This window comes from Lasiosphaeria miniovina (genome assembly GCF_030549165.1).
Source record: "Lasiosphaeria miniovina strain SMH2392-1A chromosome Unknown B0T26scaffold_1, whole genome shotgun sequence".
Lineage (NCBI taxonomy): Eukaryota > Fungi > Ascomycota > Sordariomycetes > Sordariales > Lasiosphaeriaceae > Lasiosphaeria > Lasiosphaeria miniovina.
In genome coordinates, this window is record NW_026848220.1 from 5679722 (window position 1) to 5698273 (window position 18552).

General features: G+C 57.0%; 7 protein-coding genes across 7 annotated transcripts; 4 read left to right on the plus strand and 3 right to left on the minus strand.

Moving 5' to 3' along the window:
* The first annotated feature begins 1794 nt into the window (after nucleotides 1-1794).
* On the plus strand, nucleotides 1795-3831 carry B0T26DRAFT_75989 (major facilitator superfamily domain-containing protein). The gene is made up of 4 exons (XM_060446379.1): nucleotides 1795-2081; nucleotides 2150-2194; nucleotides 2348-2553; nucleotides 2608-3831. The coding sequence occupies exons 1-4, from the start codon at nucleotides 1896-1898 to the stop codon at nucleotides 3731-3733; spliced, it is 1563 nt and encodes a 520-aa protein (XP_060303450.1). The 5' UTR covers nucleotides 1795-1895; the 3' UTR covers nucleotides 3734-3831.
* Nucleotides 3832-5937: 2106 nt separating this feature from the next.
* B0T26DRAFT_670856 (uncharacterized protein) lies at nucleotides 5938-11292 on the plus strand (the record flags this gene model as incomplete). Its single annotated transcript, XM_060439234.1, has 5 exons — nucleotides 5938-6684; nucleotides 6736-7888; nucleotides 7968-8019; nucleotides 8077-8262; nucleotides 8337-11292. The coding sequence occupies 5 exons, from the start codon at nucleotides 5938-5940 to the stop codon at nucleotides 11290-11292; spliced, it is 5094 nt and encodes a 1697-aa protein (XP_060303451.1).
* A 111-nt stretch (nucleotides 11293-11403) lies between these two features.
* Nucleotides 11404-12439, minus strand: B0T26DRAFT_670857 (uncharacterized protein; the record flags this gene model as incomplete). The annotated part of the gene is made up of 3 exons (XM_060439235.1): nucleotides 11404-11622; nucleotides 11740-12038; nucleotides 12322-12439. The coding sequence occupies 3 exons, from the start codon at nucleotides 12437-12439 to the stop codon at nucleotides 11404-11406; spliced, it is 636 nt and encodes a 211-aa protein (XP_060303452.1).
* Nucleotides 12440-13143: 704 nt separating this feature from the next.
* B0T26DRAFT_688977 (uncharacterized protein) lies at nucleotides 13144-13478 on the minus strand (the record flags this gene model as incomplete). The annotated part of the gene is made up of 1 exon (XM_060441010.1): nucleotides 13144-13478. A coding segment is annotated over exon 1 (274 nt), but the record flags the coding sequence as incomplete, so codon positions are not given.
* Nucleotides 13479-14067: 589 nt separating this feature from the next.
* On the plus strand, nucleotides 14068-14564 carry B0T26DRAFT_76097 (uncharacterized protein). The gene is made up of 2 exons (XM_060446390.1): nucleotides 14068-14325; nucleotides 14402-14564. Exons 1-2 carry the CDS (start codon nucleotides 14227-14229, stop codon nucleotides 14525-14527), a joined length of 225 nt encoding a protein of 74 aa, XP_060303454.1. The 5' UTR covers nucleotides 14068-14226; the 3' UTR covers nucleotides 14528-14564.
* Nucleotides 14565-15306: 742 nt separating this feature from the next.
* Nucleotides 15307-16068, minus strand: B0T26DRAFT_76102 (uncharacterized protein). Its single transcript, XM_060446393.1, has one exon. The coding sequence runs from the start codon at nucleotides 15835-15837 to the stop codon at nucleotides 15472-15474; it is 366 nt and encodes a 121-aa protein (XP_060303455.1). The 5' UTR covers nucleotides 15838-16068; the 3' UTR covers nucleotides 15307-15471.
* A 1309-nt stretch (nucleotides 16069-17377) lies between these two features.
* B0T26DRAFT_634001 (uncharacterized protein) lies at nucleotides 17378-18430 on the plus strand (the record flags this gene model as incomplete). Its single annotated transcript, XM_060436590.1, has 1 exon — nucleotides 17378-18430. The coding sequence occupies one exon, from the start codon at nucleotides 17378-17380 to the stop codon at nucleotides 18428-18430; it is 1053 nt and encodes a 350-aa protein (XP_060303456.1).
* Nucleotides 18431-18552: the final 122 nt, after the last annotated feature.

The window sequence follows — 18552 nt, forward strand, 5'->3', positions numbered from 1 at the left end:
GCTGACCGGATGCCTGGTACGTGGTCTGAGACCCGATGACGGCAAAGCTAAAGGACAAGAGCACCGTAACATCTCTGGCCAAGCTCTCGTCTATCTGGCATGCGTCTACATCATGCGAGGGTCCCACGGAGCGGTGGAGACTCTGGAAGTTCCCGCTAGGGATGTAGCCGGGGCCATGGCATGAGGAGACCAGAGGTAAGACAACTCGGCTCTGACGGTTCGGGACAGGGGCCCACAACCTAATTCCTCTCCCACTGCCATCCACTCCCGTCGCCTCCCCTGTCAGCTCCTCGACTACCTAGTGTACTAGCCCGTACCTAGCCCAAGACTTCCGGGGCAGGCATTGGAGCGGTTCTGGAAACGCGGGAGCTCTCTTGGCCATGGGTACGGACCATGGAGATCTAACAACCACCAATCCTACGGCAGCATCCTACTCGGCTCTCGCTTGGGGGTTCGGGCTCTCGCTTGGGGGTTCGGACTGCCGCATTGGCTTTGTCGAGGCCCGGTAAGTGATCCGGGGCTAAGAGAGTCCAGAGCGTGCTGGGCTCGACGGAGGCACAGGCCAATGCCGTTTGTTCTATTGAGGAGCGAATGGCAGAGCGCATTCGGCGTCGTCACGGAGAGTGCACAGACAGGGCGAGCGAGGGGCCAAAAAAAGCTACTAATCGACTAAGCAGCGGTTGGCCGGGGGGTAAAAAGACACGGGTATTGCGTCTGCATGTCCGTCCGGCCGGCCAGAGTTGCCAATGTCGGGGTCATTTTGAGACAGCATCCGCACAGTGGTGGAGGGTGGCATCCGCGCGTGGAGTTTTCCATTTGGCGCAAGCAAGCCCACCTCATACTTTATTGTATTCCCCAACTTTAAAAGCTTGCCCAGCAGGACCAGAGGTGTTGCTGTTGTTGCTCGTGCTGGAGCTGCTGCTGCTGCTGCTTCAGCTACTGCCGCTGTCACGTCCGCACTTTTAACTCGCCACCTGCTGTTGCGTTGGTTTGCTTTCCCTGTTCTTAGACGGTTTTGTCGAGGCCCCTGGCGCCGCCTCCACGACGCCTGGCCGTCGCCAACCAATTGCCGGTCGAACGGCACCTCCCTCGACAAGGGCGGGGCCTTTGAGATCATCGCCGACTCAATTGCCGCTTTTGACTATTCCGCAGAAGCCTCCTCCCGATTTCCGTCGCCCTCTTCCAGGTTTCCTGCAACGCAACCCCGTTGCAGAGAAAGGGGAGCCGTCGAGGGTCACATCCCTCCCCCCTCTCCACCTACCTAGCCCCCCTTCTCCACGCGCCCGCATCTACACCCACACGTATTCCCGTGGGCCTTTCGCTGAGAATCCCCGTCTCAACGGCGGCGCCGAAGAAAGCGGAGCTAGCATTTGCGCTTGCGACTAATGCCGAACGAGAGGTTGTTCTGGGACCAGTAAACATGAGCCATGGGTGAGTGATGAGGCCAATGCACCCTCAGCGAGCCCCGGATGCTTTTTGGCGGCTCCATGTTCCCTTGCACTCGGCCTTTGTCCACTGGTCCCATGATCGCTCCGTTGGCTCCAGGTCGTCCAGTGTCATTTTGACTTTTGGCATAAGTGATCGAGTCTCGCCGCAACTTGTTCCGCCTGGATTACAGTTCACTTCCCCGGGTTTATCTTCCGTCCCTTGCCTCCCCCCTCTACCTGGCCTTGGTCCCCCGCTGTTTGCCATCTGGAAAACTCGAACCAGAAATTCCCCGCGAAATTCATTTCATTTCCTGGCCCGACTTCCCCTTCCCTCTGCATAGCTGCTGTACACCATCTCTTCGAGCACGTATGGGACCTGCCAGCGCCAGCTAACCCCAGTCCTCTCCCGGGCAAACAGCGAGGACCGTCAAGTCAAGCGGGTGGTTCGCCCTCGAACCTGTAGTGAAGATGAGCGACGAGAAAGACGTCAACTCCAACGATGGCCACCGCAGCCACGATGAGGGCGCGCTGGATCTCCCCCCCGACCCGGATGCCCACCTCAGCGAAGCCGAGAGGGCGGATATCGTAAGTGCCCGCTCCGGTCCGTCCGTCCCGTTGCTCGCCGAGAGATGCGTGCTATGCTATACGATGCAGGTGTGCACATGGCACATGTCGCAAATGGCTGCACACAGAGAGCTGACGGCTTCTTCCGCTTGTTCTAGGACCGCAAACTCCTTTGGCGCCTTGACTTGAAGCTTCTTCCATGGGTCAGTCGTGCAATCTGTGCCCCCCCCCCCCCCCCCCAACAGTGCCCCTCCCCCCCACCACGGCCATCCGATCTCTGTTTGCCCCCTTTTCCCCACCCCCTTAATATGCAGTAGGAATCAGCCACGCAGCTAGATGCTGACAAGGTGCTCCAGCTATGCTTCCTATACCTGCTGGCCTTTTTGGACCGCACGAATATTGGCAACGCCAAAATTGCTGGCCTCTCGCAGTCACTCCATCTCACCACTTCAAGCTACAATGCCACTCTCTCTATATTTTTCGTCTCGTACGCCGTGTTTGAGCCTCTGACGAACATCCTCCTCAAGAAGTTAAGACCGTCCATCTTTATCCCCATCATCATGTGAGTACAGTCTTCCCCCGGCTCTAGGACCAACGAGCTCACGGCTCTGCGCAGGGCTCTGTGGGGCTGTAGCATGCTGGGCATGGGTTTCGTCTACAACTGGTCTGGCCTCATGTCGGCCAGATGGTTTCTAGGCCTCACCGAAGCCGGCCTCTTCCCTGGCGTCAACTACTACCTGTCGTGCTGGTACAAGCGCTCCGAGTTCGGCGTCCGTGCCGCCATCTTCTTCTCGGCCGCCGCGCTGTCGGGATCATTTGGAGGGCTGCTGGCCGCCGCGATCGAGAAAATGGACGGTATCGGCGGGAGGCCGGGGTGGGCCTGGATATTTATTCTCGAGGGGCTGCTGACGGTGATGGTGGGGCTTGTGTCCTTCTGGATGGTTCACGACTTCCCAGACGAGGCGGCGTTCCTGTCGGACCAGGACCGGGCGCGTGTGCTGCGGCGGCTGAAGATGGACCAGCAGTCATCGGCAGAGCATGAATCGTTCAAGATGGCGTACTTTTGGTCCGCGCTGAGGGACTGGAAGATGTGGCTCGGCATGCTCATCTACATGGGCTGCGACATGCCTCTCTACGCCTTCTCGCTGTTCCTGCCCACCATCATCAACGACCTGGGCTGGAATTCAAGCGTAATTCGCGCCCAGCTCATGTCGGTTCCGCCATACGCCGCGGCCGCCATCTTCACCGTCGTCATCGGTTTCATCGCCGACCGGACGCACCAGCGTGGCCTCTGCAACATCATCGTGTCCCTGTTCGGCGTCGTAGGCTTTGCCCTACTGCTCGGCTCCGACAACGCAGCCGTCCAGTACGTAGGAGTCTTCCTCGGCGCGCTGGGCATCTACCCATGTATCGCCAACACCATCAGCTGGATGGCCAACAACATCGAGGGCGTCTACAAGCGCGGTGTCGTGCTGGGCTTCGTCATCGGCTGGGGCAATCTCAGCGGCGTGATCAGCAGCAACATTTACTTCAACGGCCCGCGCTTCCCCGAGGGCCACGGCGTCGTCATGGGCTTCATGGCCGTGTTCCTGTTTGGCGGCTCCTGCCTCATGACAATGCTGCTCCGCCGTGAGAACGCCAAGCGCCGCCGCGGCGAGCGCGACCATTGGGTCACGGGCCTCGGCGACAAGGAGATTGAGATGCTGGGCGATCGCCGGCCAGACTTCCTATACACTCTTTAGATAGTGCCTCTTATCTCTTCTCTGTTCTCTGCACGCCTGGTTCTACCCGCCTTATTCTAGTTCATATTCTTTTCGTGTTTTGCCTCCTTTTTATTTTCCCCACATCGGCGGCAATATTGGGGGGACAGAAGCAATAAACTATCAAATCTTGACATTTTGGGACGGAGGGCCAGCTAGCATCCGTTTCCAGATTTTGATGAATGGGATTATTCTTACCCTTGTGAACTGCGCTTGTCCCTGCGTGCGTGTGGTGTGCGCGTGTGGCATGTTCATGTGTGCAGATCTCTCCGGGTTGTGTTGTCGGGGTTGTGTTGTCGGGGTTGTGTTGTCGGGGTTGTGTTGTCGGGTTGTGTTGGATTCACCAGGGTACCGGTACTGGAATCAACAGGGCGTAACTGTACGCCGAAAGCTGGTGGTTCAAGTGATGGATTGTAGATGTGTGTTCTTCTCTCTAGCTTTCTGGCAGTGCCAGAAGGCCCTTTCTTATACTACTATTGTGGTGACGAAGTGGGTGACAAAGTCTCTATCTAGAACCTTCGAGGCCCTTCTGCTTGACAAATTCCAACAGGTTGTGTTGTCTGGGTTGTGTTGTCGGGTTATGTTATCATTTTATGGGCTGGAGGTTGATGACGTAGGTGTGATGCGGTTGCTTGGAGACTGACTGCGATCACGATACCTGAGTCGACAGACAGCCTCGGAGTCGTAATTATAATGTAATTTACAGAAATATCAGACAGGCAGGGACAGTTTCCTCGTATCACGAACCCGTTCCGAAGATCACCTAACCAGTCGTCCAATTATCTGTCCATTTATCTGTCCATTTATATAGGTACGGAAATAGTATTTTTCATCCGGTTGTTTTAGCTCATGAATTTCTAGACTGTGGTCTTAGTCTGTGGATAAGGTTTGGTTAAGAAATAGAATAAAACAAGTACAATATCGTATGTGTAGAGAGAAAGTTAGAGAGGATGAGAGAGAATTTACTTAGCATATGTGTCAATTGTGCTTCATTTCGTCTAGTATACTCACACCCCATGTGACGGCCTAGGTAGTCAAGTACTTCCGTCGTCTAGACAGCTTAGTTATCCTCGATATATGCGGTAAGGTTACGAAAGCACAGGTTGGGGCGGTTGGATTGCAAGCCTCGGCTCAAGCCCATTTGTAGGCCTGGTGTTGTTCTCTGTTTTCCCTATTTACCCACTTTACTGTATATTCTCTTTAAAGCCGAAATTAGTGGGACTAGAGAAATATTCTAGAGTAAATTGTAATTACAAAGCATTCTGCAGCCCTAGAAGCCATTGACGGGGTTTTATATTGCACTGTATTTGCCTTTCATTAGCAACTTGGATGGATTTCTTTTATTAGTCGCCTTACTAATAATCTTCAACCTTTGAGAGAGTGTACGGTGTGTATTATTTTGCCTGCTTCAATAAGGCTTTGCTTAAGGAGGGACTTCCAGAGGTAGATTTATCACAAAAGTGAAATGGCTCATATCCATTATCACGTGCACGTTTAGTACACGGTACATAAATCATTTTATAAAGTACGCATTGCAATTCTGGTTTCTACTTTGTTAAAGTAACCAGGAGATACCCAAGATTATGTCTCCAGGGTAAGAACGACTGCCTAGCGAACAGAATCGACATTTGCCACGTATTGGACCAATTTGGGAGTTTCCCGTCTCAGTCCCTCCTTCCTTGAAGTTTCGAGCTCGGACACAGTGGTGTGATGGGCCACCATTAATTATCGGCCAAATCTGCGAAAATAATTCTACCTACTGAGAAATGCCCAGCCGGAGACGGGAAGGCTGTGGCATGCATCAGCTGTGCCAGCCAGAGCTGAGTGGCAGGTCCTCGCGCTTCCATTTCTGGACGATCTGCAGGAAGCCACGCAATATTACGTGCCGAATTTCGCTACAGGCGCCGAATTCCGTATCTACGGCCAATACCGTCAGGCAGCGAAGATGTGAAGGCTGCAACCGTGGACTGACTTCAAAATAAGGGCTGCTGGCAGTAAATATTTCCCAATGTATTGGGGCCGCTGTTCATTTGTCAATCGCATTAATAATGGGTTAATGAGATTGACAAGGTGACGCTCAACTGCGAATGGATTGGAACCCGACCGTCAAGAACTATTTGCACATTTTTCTTCATTGATTATCTCCCACCATTCAACTACCCGAGTGCCTACCTTATGCAACTATCATGGCGCCAACCAGCGTGGACGACCTGTGGATGCGCGCGTTAGCCGAGTACGAGGAGGAGACAAGAGTCGAGCTGAAATCCAGAACGAACATGTTCCAAAAGATCATGGCGTATTGGAGGGGAGAGGCTGGCAGCGCGCAGTCCGAGTCCGCGATGAGGGCAACAAGCACAAGCCTGGTCGATTATCTCGTGCAAGAATGCTCAGACTTCAAGACGGCAAGACACGGCAACGGCGTCATGGACAAGACCCGGAGCGTTCTCTCCAGAATATCGGTCCCTCTGAGGTCGCTGGCGCCCACTGCCGGCAATGCTGCCAGCGCTGCCTTTCCTGCTGCCCCCGTGCTGATGGTCGTCTTCACCCACATACTCGGCGCGTGTGCTCGCCTGAGCGACGACTTGGACTCGATCGAAAAGCTTTTCGAAGTCACCAACCACTTCCTCGACCGCCTGCGCCAGCTCGAGGGCAAGCTGCCGCCCGATACCGTGTACCAGGAGCAGGTGACTCGAGTCTTTTGCGCCGTCTTGGCCTTTTGTACCAGGACGCACAAGCTTGTTGCGCCCCCCAAGCCGTCTAGCAAGATAAGCAAGAGCTCCGAGCCGGCCAGGCCGCGCGTGAAGAGGCTGAGTGCATGGTTCAAGGCAATGGGCCGAGAGGGAGGGGACCAAAAGCTCAAAGAAGCCTACGAGAATGTCATCAGGGCTCTCGCCGATCTAGACTCGGCCACCATCATGCAGACACTGGCTTCGGTCAGCGAGTAGCGCTCCGAGGCCAGGGGGGCTGCCGATCGAATTGAAAAGGCCATGGTGAGCCTCAAAGGCGAATTCAAGGGATTCACACGGCTCTGGGAGACGCCCATCGAGCAGCAGGCCACGCTCCTGAGGCAAATGATGGCCATGCTCAAGCGCCTCGATCACCCGGCCAAGCCGAACACGGTAATGGAGCAGCGAGGAAAGCCCGGCGAGATTCCCCGACAGGACAAGGTCAGCCGTCTCGACAACTTGCCCAAGGTGGATGGTCCCGACCCCATGGAGCGCGAGTCCCAGACGCTCGAGTCCATTGCTCACATCCTAACGGTCGGCGTCGAGAGCCAGGTGGCGCTGCGCCTGGGAATTCTCGAGCAATCCCACGTCCCCGGCATATTCGACCAGATCAAGCGCAGGGACGAGTACCGAAACTTCATGTCAGACAAGGAGCGCCTCTTGTTCGTCGGCGGGGCCTGCGGCATGGAGAAGAGCATGCTGTCGTACTCGATCTACAAGGACCTGCTAGACGAGTTCAGCGACAAAAGCTCGACTTCGGTCGTGTACTTTGCCTTTGACGACGAGGCGCAGGGCTTGCAGTCGGTCCAGAACATGCTTTGCTACTGCGCCGTGCGGATTGCGAACCAAGATGACGCGTACTCGAACGAAGTTCTGGACCTGATCCGAGGTGGCACCAAGGCCGAAGACGACCTTGGCCGCAACGCGTGGGACAGGCTTTTCCGCGAGCGGCTCGACCCCGAATTGAAGACGGCGAGGAGTCTGGTCGTGATCCTCGATGGCGTCGACCAGCTGCCAGCCGAGGAGCAGAGGGTCTTGGCCAAGCATCTTTTATATTCCCAGGCGTCAAATCTCCCCATTCGCTTCCTCCTGGCCGGGGAGTCGGAGAACTTGGAATCGGAACCGGATCCAGAGAGAGCAGTCGAGGTTCCAAAAGGTCCCGATGCCCTGGCCGTGGAGAACACGCTGTTCACCTCTGTTGTCTTGCCGGGAGTCTGGGCGACGCCGGAAGCGGGTGAGGGCAATCTCCCTCACACTCTTCGAGGGGCTACCATCGTCCTCGACCGAAACATTATACGCGACGAAATAAGGCGAGTTGCCCAAAGCCGCATCAAAACCCTTCCGGGACTCTCCCATCTTCCACACTGGCTGAAGACCAATATCGTCAAGAAAATGAGGGAAAAGGCCGACAGTACGTCCCACTTGGGCTTTTAACTCGGCCAATCAAGTAGGGAACTAGCCTGAGAACTGACAATTGTCGCACCGATTAGGCTTCCTCTACGTCGAGCATACACTGCGCCGATTCAACGCTATCGGGAACTGGTCAGGAATCTCCCGAGCGTTTGATTCGTTGCCTGAAAACACCACCCATTTACACAGTTCGCTCCTGAACGAATGCCTACAGCACCAGACGGACGCCCACAAGGCGGCTCTCCAGAGGCTTTTTGGCTGGCTCGCATACTCCAAAAGCCGGCTGAGCCTGGGCGCCGCGACACGGCTGCTGACGCTGGGCTATCCCAGTTCCGGCCTAGTCATCGAACAGGAAGTTGGCGGGCAGCTGTCGAGGTGAGAAGGAGAAGGGCGGCGGGCACTTGGCTGGCACGTGGAAGCTAGGCTGATTGGGTTCGCGTTTGTGGCAGAGTGCTCGACATAGTGGATCACTACGACCCAAGCGAATACGACGACAGCGACAGCGACAGCGACGATGCCTCGAGCAGCCACAGCGTGGCAGTCAGAAAGATCAAGAGCTTCCTTGGCTTCCAGGAGCGGTCGTTTCGAGTATACTTCCGCAAGGCCCTCGAGTCAACCGACAACGACAACCTCCGCTTTTCGGACCACGCCGCCCGCGTCATGATGTTTGAGATGACGGCCGAGATTCTGACCATGGCTCAACCTGATGGCGGATACAGCGATGCCGAGAACGAGCTGATCTCGTACGCGTCGGCATCATTCCGTGGACACTTGCTCGGCTTGAAGGGGTTGAGCGCCGAGGAAGCCGGGCTGGCAACAACGCGCCTTCTCGCAGTGCTGCAGGACACCAACGGCGCCCTGAAAAAGCTGGAGGAGACCAGCGACCCGTACCGCGGCGATCAGCCGTATAGCGTCTTCGGGTCGACGAGAAAGGAGGTAGACGAGGCATTTCGGGTTATTGTGGATCTGCTGGAGCTGACGTCGGTAGTGCCATCCGTTCCGGCCCTTGGCGACCAGCAGCTTAGGCCCCTTCGAGATGCCGAGCTGACCGTGAACCAGCTTGGAGATCGCGCAGCTATCCTGGGCCACACTGCCAAGAGACACATCCATAACTGGCTATTTGAGGCCGACCTGCCGTCGACGGCCTACAGGTCTTTTCGGTTCGCCCACCAGGCCCTCTGCTACCTCCCAGGCGCCACCTCGAATATAATGTTTGACCGGCTGGTCGCGAGCGAAGTTGTCGACGCTTTCCGCACGGAGCGGACAGAGCTGGCTGTCAAAGACAAACATATCACGCCAGCATCATTTTCAGCCGTCGCAGATTGGGGCCACTCCGGCAAGACAGCAGAGGTCCACAAACGGATCTCCCTAGCCCTGTTCTTCTACAATTTCGTAGACGAGGCACTGCGCCATGCCCGGCTGGGATTTTCAATCACCAAGTCGGATCGACACAAATTCGAGCTGAGCTATAGGATCGCCCGATCAAAGTTTGCCATGTGGGAGGCTGCCTTCAAGCCGAGGAGCAAGACCTTCAGCCGACTAATCGAGGCCGAAGCGAATTACCCATTGGAGAAGGTCGAGGACGTCGAAGTCCATGCGGGCGAGGTGGACAAGAGCAACGGCCTCGAAATGGCGACGGCAGGCGCTGCCGCGGCGGACGTCGTGAAGGCACTGGAAACGTGTTTGGCGTATTGGGCTAACGGGCTTGGATCCGATGAGGGTCTGGGTCTAATGTATAACATCGCGTACCAGATGAAGGCGAGGCTCGAGGTGACCCTGAAGGGCCGGGAAGGCGAGGCCATCGAGAGCATGGAACACGCCGAGGCAATGAAGACGCCGGGCTCCAGGATCCGCTTCTTTGATGAACTCATCGAGGCACTGGGAGAGGGCGAGATGTGGGGCCACATTGTCAACCTGCTGAGAAAATTGAAGAAGGACAATCCGCTCAACGGGAATAGGTGGGATATGACGTATCGGGCGATCCACAGGGCGGCAAAAGAGGGAGAGCCCGAGGACCGGGCGATGGTCCAGGAGCTGTACCTAGATGCCATTCCAGCCTTTTTGGAAGGGGCGGGATCCGAGGCTCTAGAGACGATGCTGTGGTCTGCCAGGTTCCACTACCGCGTCCTCAACGACGCAGCCACGGCCAAGGAGCAGCTCTCGAGCATCCTCGAGGTTCGCCACTCGGGCCTGGCCTGGTCCGCCAGCGCCAGCAGGGCGCTTGCCAACATCTTGACCGAAGAGTTCCGCATATCTAGCGACCCCGACGCCAAGACCCGGGCCATGGACGATATGAGGAGGCTGGTCGACAAGGCTGAGAAGCGGCACGCGGGCTCGGCCAAGACGGAGCAGGGGCACACACGCATCCCCCTGGCTATCATGCGCCGGAAGATGGGGCCAGCCAAGGCATTCTACGACGAGATGAACACCATATTCAACGGCTGCATCGAAGCGCTGCGCGACAATCGGTCGGATAACGACAACTACAGCTTTCGCATGCTCGCCAAGACGCTCGCTCTCGTGCCCGGCCTGGAGACGCAGGCCCGGGTTGCGCTCTCGTGTCAGTTCTCCATCGCAAACAGAAAGCTGTATGACAGAGAAATGGAGGAGAGCAAGCAGAGGCGTAGGGACGACAAAGGGGCTGATGGTAGCAACGCAGGAGGCCCACCTCGCTCAGAGCCGTACGAGCCGTACGTGAATGACCGCGTAGCGAGCCACGAACCACACATCAGCCACGGCTCTTTTGCATCTAGAGCCACGTTGGCGGACCGGGAGGGCAGGAGCCAACGCTTCGGTTCCCAGGCTCATGGAGATGCGGCCAGTCCTCCATACGAAAAGCAGCCACACCAGTACCCACAGTACGAGCGGTCACAGTTATATGCGGACGAGCACGAGTTGTCCGTGCTCAAGGGCTCTCATGTTGTCAAAAGCGAGCCAGAAGAGGGCGAGCAGCCCACGCCGCCGCTCTCTCGAGCGGCTACCATGGGCCTTTACGGAGCGATCAAGGGCAGCAAGGACAACAGCGACCATGGCATCGGGAATAGCGCCGGCGGAAATAGCGGGTACTGGAGCATCACCTGTGCGGATTGCCGGACCACGACGACCACGTTTGAGGACGCGGCCGGAAAGCACTGGTACCTGTGCTACTACTGCGCCGACACGGACCTGTGCGAGGCGTGCTACGACGCCCGGGAGAGACGACATGGCGCTGATACGCCCGGAACGAAGGATAAGATCGAGGCGTGCCCGCGCGGACACGGCCACGTCAAGGGCCCCGTGGAGGGGTGGAGGGGTGTCGACGACAACGGTGTAGTCAGATATGGCAATGTCGAGATCGAGGTGCAGGACTGGCTGACAGGGCTGGGGAAGGAGTGGAAACAATGCTGGGACGAATATTGGCTGTGAATATGCGGTGGCAGGCTGCGAATGCTACCAGATTTGAATATTTCCGTTTTCAAAACCGGGGCATGATTAATTCTCCTCTTTAAGTGCCTTGAGCGAGACATGTAATTACTCCTATTCATTTTCCTCGCCAGCCTTGTCTCCGCCGCTCTCCCGCTCCTTGTCTCCGCCGCTCTCCCGCTCCCTGTCCTCCTTTCCCACCTGCTTCTCCATGTCGACCGTCACCCAGCCGGACGTGTCGGGCGTGTCGGGCACGTCGGGCGCGTCGGGCGCGTCGGGCGCGTCGTTGCCGCTCAGCACCTCCACCGTCCCCATCCCCGTCGAGCGGTCGAGCTAGTAGAAGGCCAGGTCGTTAATATCGTGCTCGGGCAGCACTCCCCTGGCGGAGCAGGCTCAAAGTCCCACGGGACATTCCGCGGCCGCGCCGCGTCGGCAAGCGCCCAGATAGACTCGAGCACCTTCTTGCCGGGCGTGGCGAGGCGCGGCCGCAGGCTGCTGGCGCTGCGTGTGCTTGTCGGCGACGAGTTCGGAGCAGGCCTCGAGCAGCGCCCGCGCGTCGCTGTGCTGCCCGGCCAGCGCGCTCAGCACGTTCAGCGACGCCACATCGTCCCACGTCTCGTCGAAACCGTCGTCGTGCTGCACAAAGCCGCGCGTTAAGATCGGCGCCACCGCCTCGCGCGCGACCTGCGCTGGCTGGCTGGCTGGCCGCGCCAGTCGCGGCTCCGGATGTGGAACATGTCGGCGGCGGTCTGGTTAGTTATGAGGTGGTAAGTTATGGGGTGGTAATGATCCAGGCACCAAGGTAGGTGGTGGGTAGGTATGTGATTACATGGGGCGAGTGATTCTTGGGCTTGGGGTCAAGTCTGCAACACGTTGGCGCCCTGCCAGAAGCGGCAACGATGAGAAGCGGTAACGATGCCCACGCTGTGAGTATCTGTCGACTGCGCTTGTGTGCTCGTCCATCACCGCCTACTGCATCTCGTGGTCGTGTCTGCAGTAGCGCCGTACCATGTAGATGATGTATGTACGCACACGAATCAACGCCTGGGTAATCGTCACGAGGCGGTGCGTTGTTCTTGCATCGTGTAACGACAAAGGTGCGCCGAGACTGTGAGGGCGGAATCGTGTTGCACTTTCTCGTTTCCTGCATGTCGTATGCGGTCGGTCCAAGTTCAGGGCGGACGTGAACAAACAAGTCCGCAGGTGGCAGGCAAGCAAGCAATCAAGCAGCCTGTGGGCGCAAAGGGACAGACAGGACTCGGCCAGGAGGATTCGGGCTGAGAAACCGGCCCATCATGGCATCACCAGATGACAGCCACCAATTGCAGATGCAGGCCGGGGTTTGTGTAATTAAGGAAAAACGGCCCTTTTCCCCTAGCCCCTTGGTTCCTGTGTCTTCGCGCCAAATTCATGTCGAACACGTTAATTTAGACCTGGGGAGGCATTCGAAGCCGCCGGCGGGTTTTGGCGGCGGCGACCTTTCTGCAGCACCACGGAGATGCGAGCTTGCCCTCCAGACGTGGACGCATACGGGCGGCGAGAAGACCGGTCGGGTTTTGTGTCGTTCTGATTCGCCGCCCTGTGCCTCTTGATCTGCAGATTAGGTTGTGATAGCTGTGTCTGGGAAGTGGGCGAGCCGCAAGGCTCTCGGATGGGGCAAGGCTGCTGTAGCGTTGCGGCGTGGCAAAGTGCCATGTTTCGGGCGTTTTGTTTCGCGCATCTTTCGGGGCTTTGGGCTTGCTTTCCTGCACTTGTGATTGACGGAGCGGGCTGTGGGGGTCTGCCTGCATGCTGCCGCGCAGTGGTGATCGAGGCCGACAAGGCCTGCCGCCGGACTATTATCAGTGGGGCCGTCTCCTCATACTACCTCACGTAGTGTGCCCTGGCTTTGCCTCGTCGTTGCAGCCTCTGCCGGCTCGACTCCGCCTGCCGAGGCACCCAATCGGCTCAGAGCGGCCTCTTCGGAACTTTGGTGATGTGGCATGCACGCGTATTCCCCAGGCTTGGGTTGCTTGGCCATGTCTTGATTTAACTGATCGGGCTCGATGTTGGGTCCTGCGTCAACCAGAATAACCTGACATGCAAGAACATGGACAAGGGACAAGCAAGAACATGGACAAGGGACACGCAAGAACATGGACAAGGGCCCCGGCCGTTGTCCACTACTGGGCCGCTGAGCAGCATGCAGCTATGTTGTGCAGATTCAAAAAGTCATGCTCGGGGCCTGGTCCAGTGCCGAGCTGCCCAGTGCCGAGCTGCCCAGTGCCGAGCTGCCCAGTGCTGCGTGCGGTGTTTGGCCACGAAAAAAAACCACCTTTCTCGGTGAGTCATGCACGCTCACAGGGCTGGGCTCGACCGCCTCTCCGTTTTGGCTTCGCATGCATGGGCACAGTGGAGAGGGCCATGGCATGGGCGAGCATGGGCAAATTGGTCAGACAGGACCTGGGCCAGAGGAGCCCAGGCTTCACCGCTCCGCCGCTCCTCCTAAACACAGCCTCCCACGGCCTACAAGACAGCCAAATTCCATCACACCTATCAGGACAGGAGTGCACTTAGTGCCCAAAGCCAGCCTGACAGCGTTGGGGGTTGCCGAGTTGGACTCACCTCGTCAATCATAGAAATGTTGTATTCATACTCGTAGTCTCCTATTCAACGTCTGCTTGGCTGGACACCGGACCCGAGCACTCTTCCTTGCACGTTCCCCATTACACACCTTAGCCCGTCTTCTATTTATTCAGAAAGGTCCGACTCCAAACTTTGCTTGTTAGTCTCTCAAACAAGTCCCCTTCCCGTCCTTCACAGTTGACGATTTGAACCCAAATTGTTTCCGCACCTCGTCGCTTTCAGACTCGCCAACCACACAACGCCTCTTCAAACTTCTTCCCAAACCGGCTCTACACAGCAATTTACCTCGGTGGTCAAACCAGAAGAAAGAAAATGGCATCTACATCCGGCAACACCGACACAAAAGAGGGGAGCACCACCGAGAAAGGTGCCGCGGAAACAAACAGCACGAATGATAATTCGCAATATCAGGTAATGCGGCCTGAGCTTCGGTTTTTCGGCTCCAAAATCAGACGATAGCTGACAGTTTCGGACACTGGCCGGGAAGATCGAGAAGGCTACTAAGCGGGATAGCCGGCGCTACTACATCTGCGCCTGTCAGGTCTGCATTTGCGGAAGGTCTGTCGACTACCCCGGAGACGCTTGCGACACGTGCTCTCGCCACGCATTCTAGCTAGGCTAGTCCAGGGCGACCACTCAAAAGCCGTAAGTTGCAATGTACTCAAAGACGCTTTGAATACAGCAAGGCTAATAAACACAAAAGCCCGAGTTGATCAGGAGCCACACAGCGCCCGGACCTACCACGCTCGCTCGACCCAGTTCAGAAACATGGGATGAAAGAGGCGGGAGGGATGCGGGGATACTTCTTGTAATTCTAGCATGAGTTTGGCACGAGACAAGACATGTGGTGGAAGCTAGGGGGTTGTAGAAGACCTCCCACAATGAACTTGATGACTTCCTCACAGCCCACAGGCAAGCACTGGCCGAGTACTCTCAATGAAATGAGCGGATCGCCCGTGAAGCCATCCAGGACACGAACTGGACTGACTCTCGGGGCACCTCCAGGACACGAACTGGACTGACTCTCGGGGCACCTCCAGGACACGAACTGGACTGGCTCTCGGGGCACCTCTATGACACGGCTTTCATGCTCCTTCTGTCCAAGCCCATTCGATTTACTGTGCTGTCGCATATCAGTCTTGTTTCAAGGGCAGGGAATTGACGTGAATTGATTGCATCTCCAAGTGCTCGGAATCTCAGCCTCTGGACAACACAGATGACGAACATGATACATACTGCGACAAACTAGGGGGCAAGGAGCTTTTAATCTTCACTGTTCGGAAACGAGTATACAAACCTAACCACAACTTGTATACAAACCTGACCACAACATGTATACAAACCTAACCACAACGTGTATACAAACCTGACTACAACGTGTATACAAACCTGACCACAACGTCAAGAATACCCCAGCGCGGCCTCTCCTTGCATCTCAAACCCAAGCCACCACAAAGCCCATTGATTCATTCACCCACCACCGCATTCCCACTCCCCACCTTTAAAAGAACCACCCATCATCAGACACCCAAACCAACCCATTACCCAATCACCCCTTCACCCAAGAAAGAGCACGCTCGCGCCCGCCACCGCCGCCGGGACGGCCTGGACAAAGAGAATACGGCGATTGGCCGTCGCGCCGCCGTACACACCGGCAACGACAACACAGCCCAAGAAGAACAAGCGGATCTGCGCGGCGAACTCGGGAACGGGGTGCGCCAGACCCCACGCCAGCCCCGCGGCCAGGAAACCGTTGTAGAGGCCCTGGTTGGCGGCCAGCGTGCGCGTCTGCGCCGCGAACTCGGCCGTCAGCCCGAACGCGCGCCGCCCTCGTGGCTTCGTCCAGAGGAACATCTCGAGTACGAGGATGTACGTGTGGATTAGTGCGACGAGGGCGGTCGCAGCGGCGGAGACGGGGGACATTTTGTGCTGCGGTGCGGGTGCGGTGTGGTGGTGAGACGACGGGGGTGAGATGAGATGAGGTTAGGGGGCCGGCTTGTCGTTTGGTTTTGGAGTTGAATCTGTATATTTTCGAGAGCGGCGAGAACGGTAATGACAGCGAGCGACGGTAATCACAGCGACGGTAATCACAGCGTATGTGGTAAGTGACGGATATTTGCAGTTCAATGGTGGTTGGGAGGAGTTGAGAAAAGACGAACTTGGAAGCGACGTGAGAACGGGGAGGCGGTAATAAATCAATGCCTGGCGTGAGTGATTTTATGTGCGCAACGCAGCCTCGTTTATCAGGTTGCAAGGCACGCTATAAACCGAATCAACAGTCCTTATTCGGCCACGAGATTTCCTTGCTGCAAGCGTGTATTTGCTGTCAGACGGCCAGCTAATTAGCCCCTTGCCTCTTGCTTGACTCCTATGGAGGTCCTTTTGTTCACTTCACACGGACCCAAGGTTTGGCAGCCGATGACATGACTTTATCCCGCCAGGAGAGCTGCGACCCAGCATTCTTGACCCACGTGATTGTTGGCTCCAAACAAAAACACATTCTCGGCCGGGACGGGACCCTTGGGCCCCCTGTGGAGCACGATAAACGGCTGAGCTAGCAGGACCAGGGTCTCTGGCGTCAGGGGTCGGCCCAACCGCGTGGCGGGGTAAGTCGGCCCTAGCATCGTCCAGTGCCTTGAACCTTCCTCGACGGATGCGCACCTTACCTGAGGAGGTGCAGCACAGTAGGTGCAGCACAGTAACGTAACAACTGGCACCTACCTACCTAGGCGATGCATGCCTTAGTGTAAAGCATAATCGCCCATGTCCCATCGTTAAGCCGAGAGCGGCCTGGCATCTTGCTGCTGCGTTTTAATTCCTCCCAGCTCTCCAACCAAGACGCGCGGCACAGCAGTGGTACCTGCCAAACAAGTCGCGGGCGTTGGGCAATGCCCAGATTCACCATGTTCTTGGCGTCGCACCAGGCAGCTTGAGCCTCAGCCTCGGGAGGGGCAGAGCACAAAAGCTCAACATCACTCCAACTTCCCGCTCTACTACCTAGATACATACCATCGCCCAAGACCCAAGGTAGCTTAGCTTCCTGAGATAAACCTACACGCCATCTCTCGACCTCCAGCATACGACTTGCTTGCCTTGCAACGACCTGCTTGCCTTGCAACGACTTGCTTGCCTTGCAACGACTTGCCTGCCTTGCAACGACTTGCCTGCCTTGCAACGACTTGCCTGCCTTGCAACGACTTGCCTGCCTTGCAACGACTTGCCTGCCTTGCAACGACTTGCCTGCCTTGCAACGACTTGCCTGCCTTGCAACGACTTGCCTGACTTGCAACGACTTGCCTGCCTTGCAACGACTTGCCTGCCTTGCAACGACCTGCTTGCCTTGCAACGACCATCCACCCCGCCGCTGTTGAGCATTTCTCTTCTCCTAGGCTGAGCGACTGTTCGGTCCAGACGCGTCGCATTCCTCCTCTCCCCAGCAAGCCGTCCTACCTACCCACCCAACATGAAGCTCGCCATCTTTGGGTCCAAGCAGTACGACAAACGCTTCATCTCGGCCGTGTTCGCTTCGTCCGAGTTCGAGAGCAAGAAGTCGGTCGAGCTGGTCTTCCACGACTTCCCCCTCTCCACCGACACAGTGGCCCTCGCCCAGGGCGCCGAGGCTGTCTGCGTCTTCGTCAACGACAACCTCAGCGCCCCCGTCCTCGAAGCCCTGCACGGTGTCGGAGTGCGCGCCATTCTGCTGCGCTGCGCCGGCTACAACAATCTCGACCTCGAGACGGCCGAGCGCCTTGGCTTCTTTGTTGCCAATGTCCCCGCCTACTCGCCCGAGGCCGTTGCCGAGTTCGCCATCGCCCTCATCCAGACATTGAACCGCAATACGCATCGTGCCTACAACCGCGTGCGAGAGGGCAACTTCAACCTTGACGGGCTGCTGGGTAAAACACTGCGTGGAAAGACTGTCGGCATTGTCGGTGTGGGCAAGATCGGGTTGGCATTGGCCAGGATCTTGCAGGGCTTTGGGTGTCGGCTGCTCGCCTTCGACCCCTTTCCGACCGATGCCTTCAAGCAGTACGGCGAGTACCTGGCCCTTGACGACCTGCTGCCGCAGTGCGACTTTGTGAGCCTGCACTGCCCGCTGATGGATTCAACGCGGCACATCATCAACGAGCACTCGCTGCTCAAGATGAAGAAGGGCGCCATGATTGTCAACACGTCCCGCGGCGGCTTGATCCACACTAAGAGCGTCATCGCCGCCCTCAAGAACCGACACCTTGGCGGCCTCGCACTGGATGTGTACGAGGCTGAGGCTGCGCTCTTCTACCAGGACCATAGCGACGACATCATCCAAGACGACGAGCTTATGCGGCTCTTGACCTTTCCCAACGTTCTCGTCAGCGGCCATCAGGCCTTCTTCACCGAAGAAGCCCTCACCGAGATTTCGGAGTGCACTCTCCGGAATCTCGACGACTTCCTCCAGAAGGTTCCCTGCAAGAACTCGCTCGTCAACAAAGAGAAGCCGCTGGCGAAGCGGGCTTCCATTCCCGTGAGAATCTGACGAGGCTGTCCGCCTTTTCAGCACTACACGGCTCTTGAAGCACCACTTTGGTGGCCTGCACTGGGCTAAACGTGTTTGGGTGGCTTCTATGACCCCCTGGTGGCTTTATATTACGGCTGATG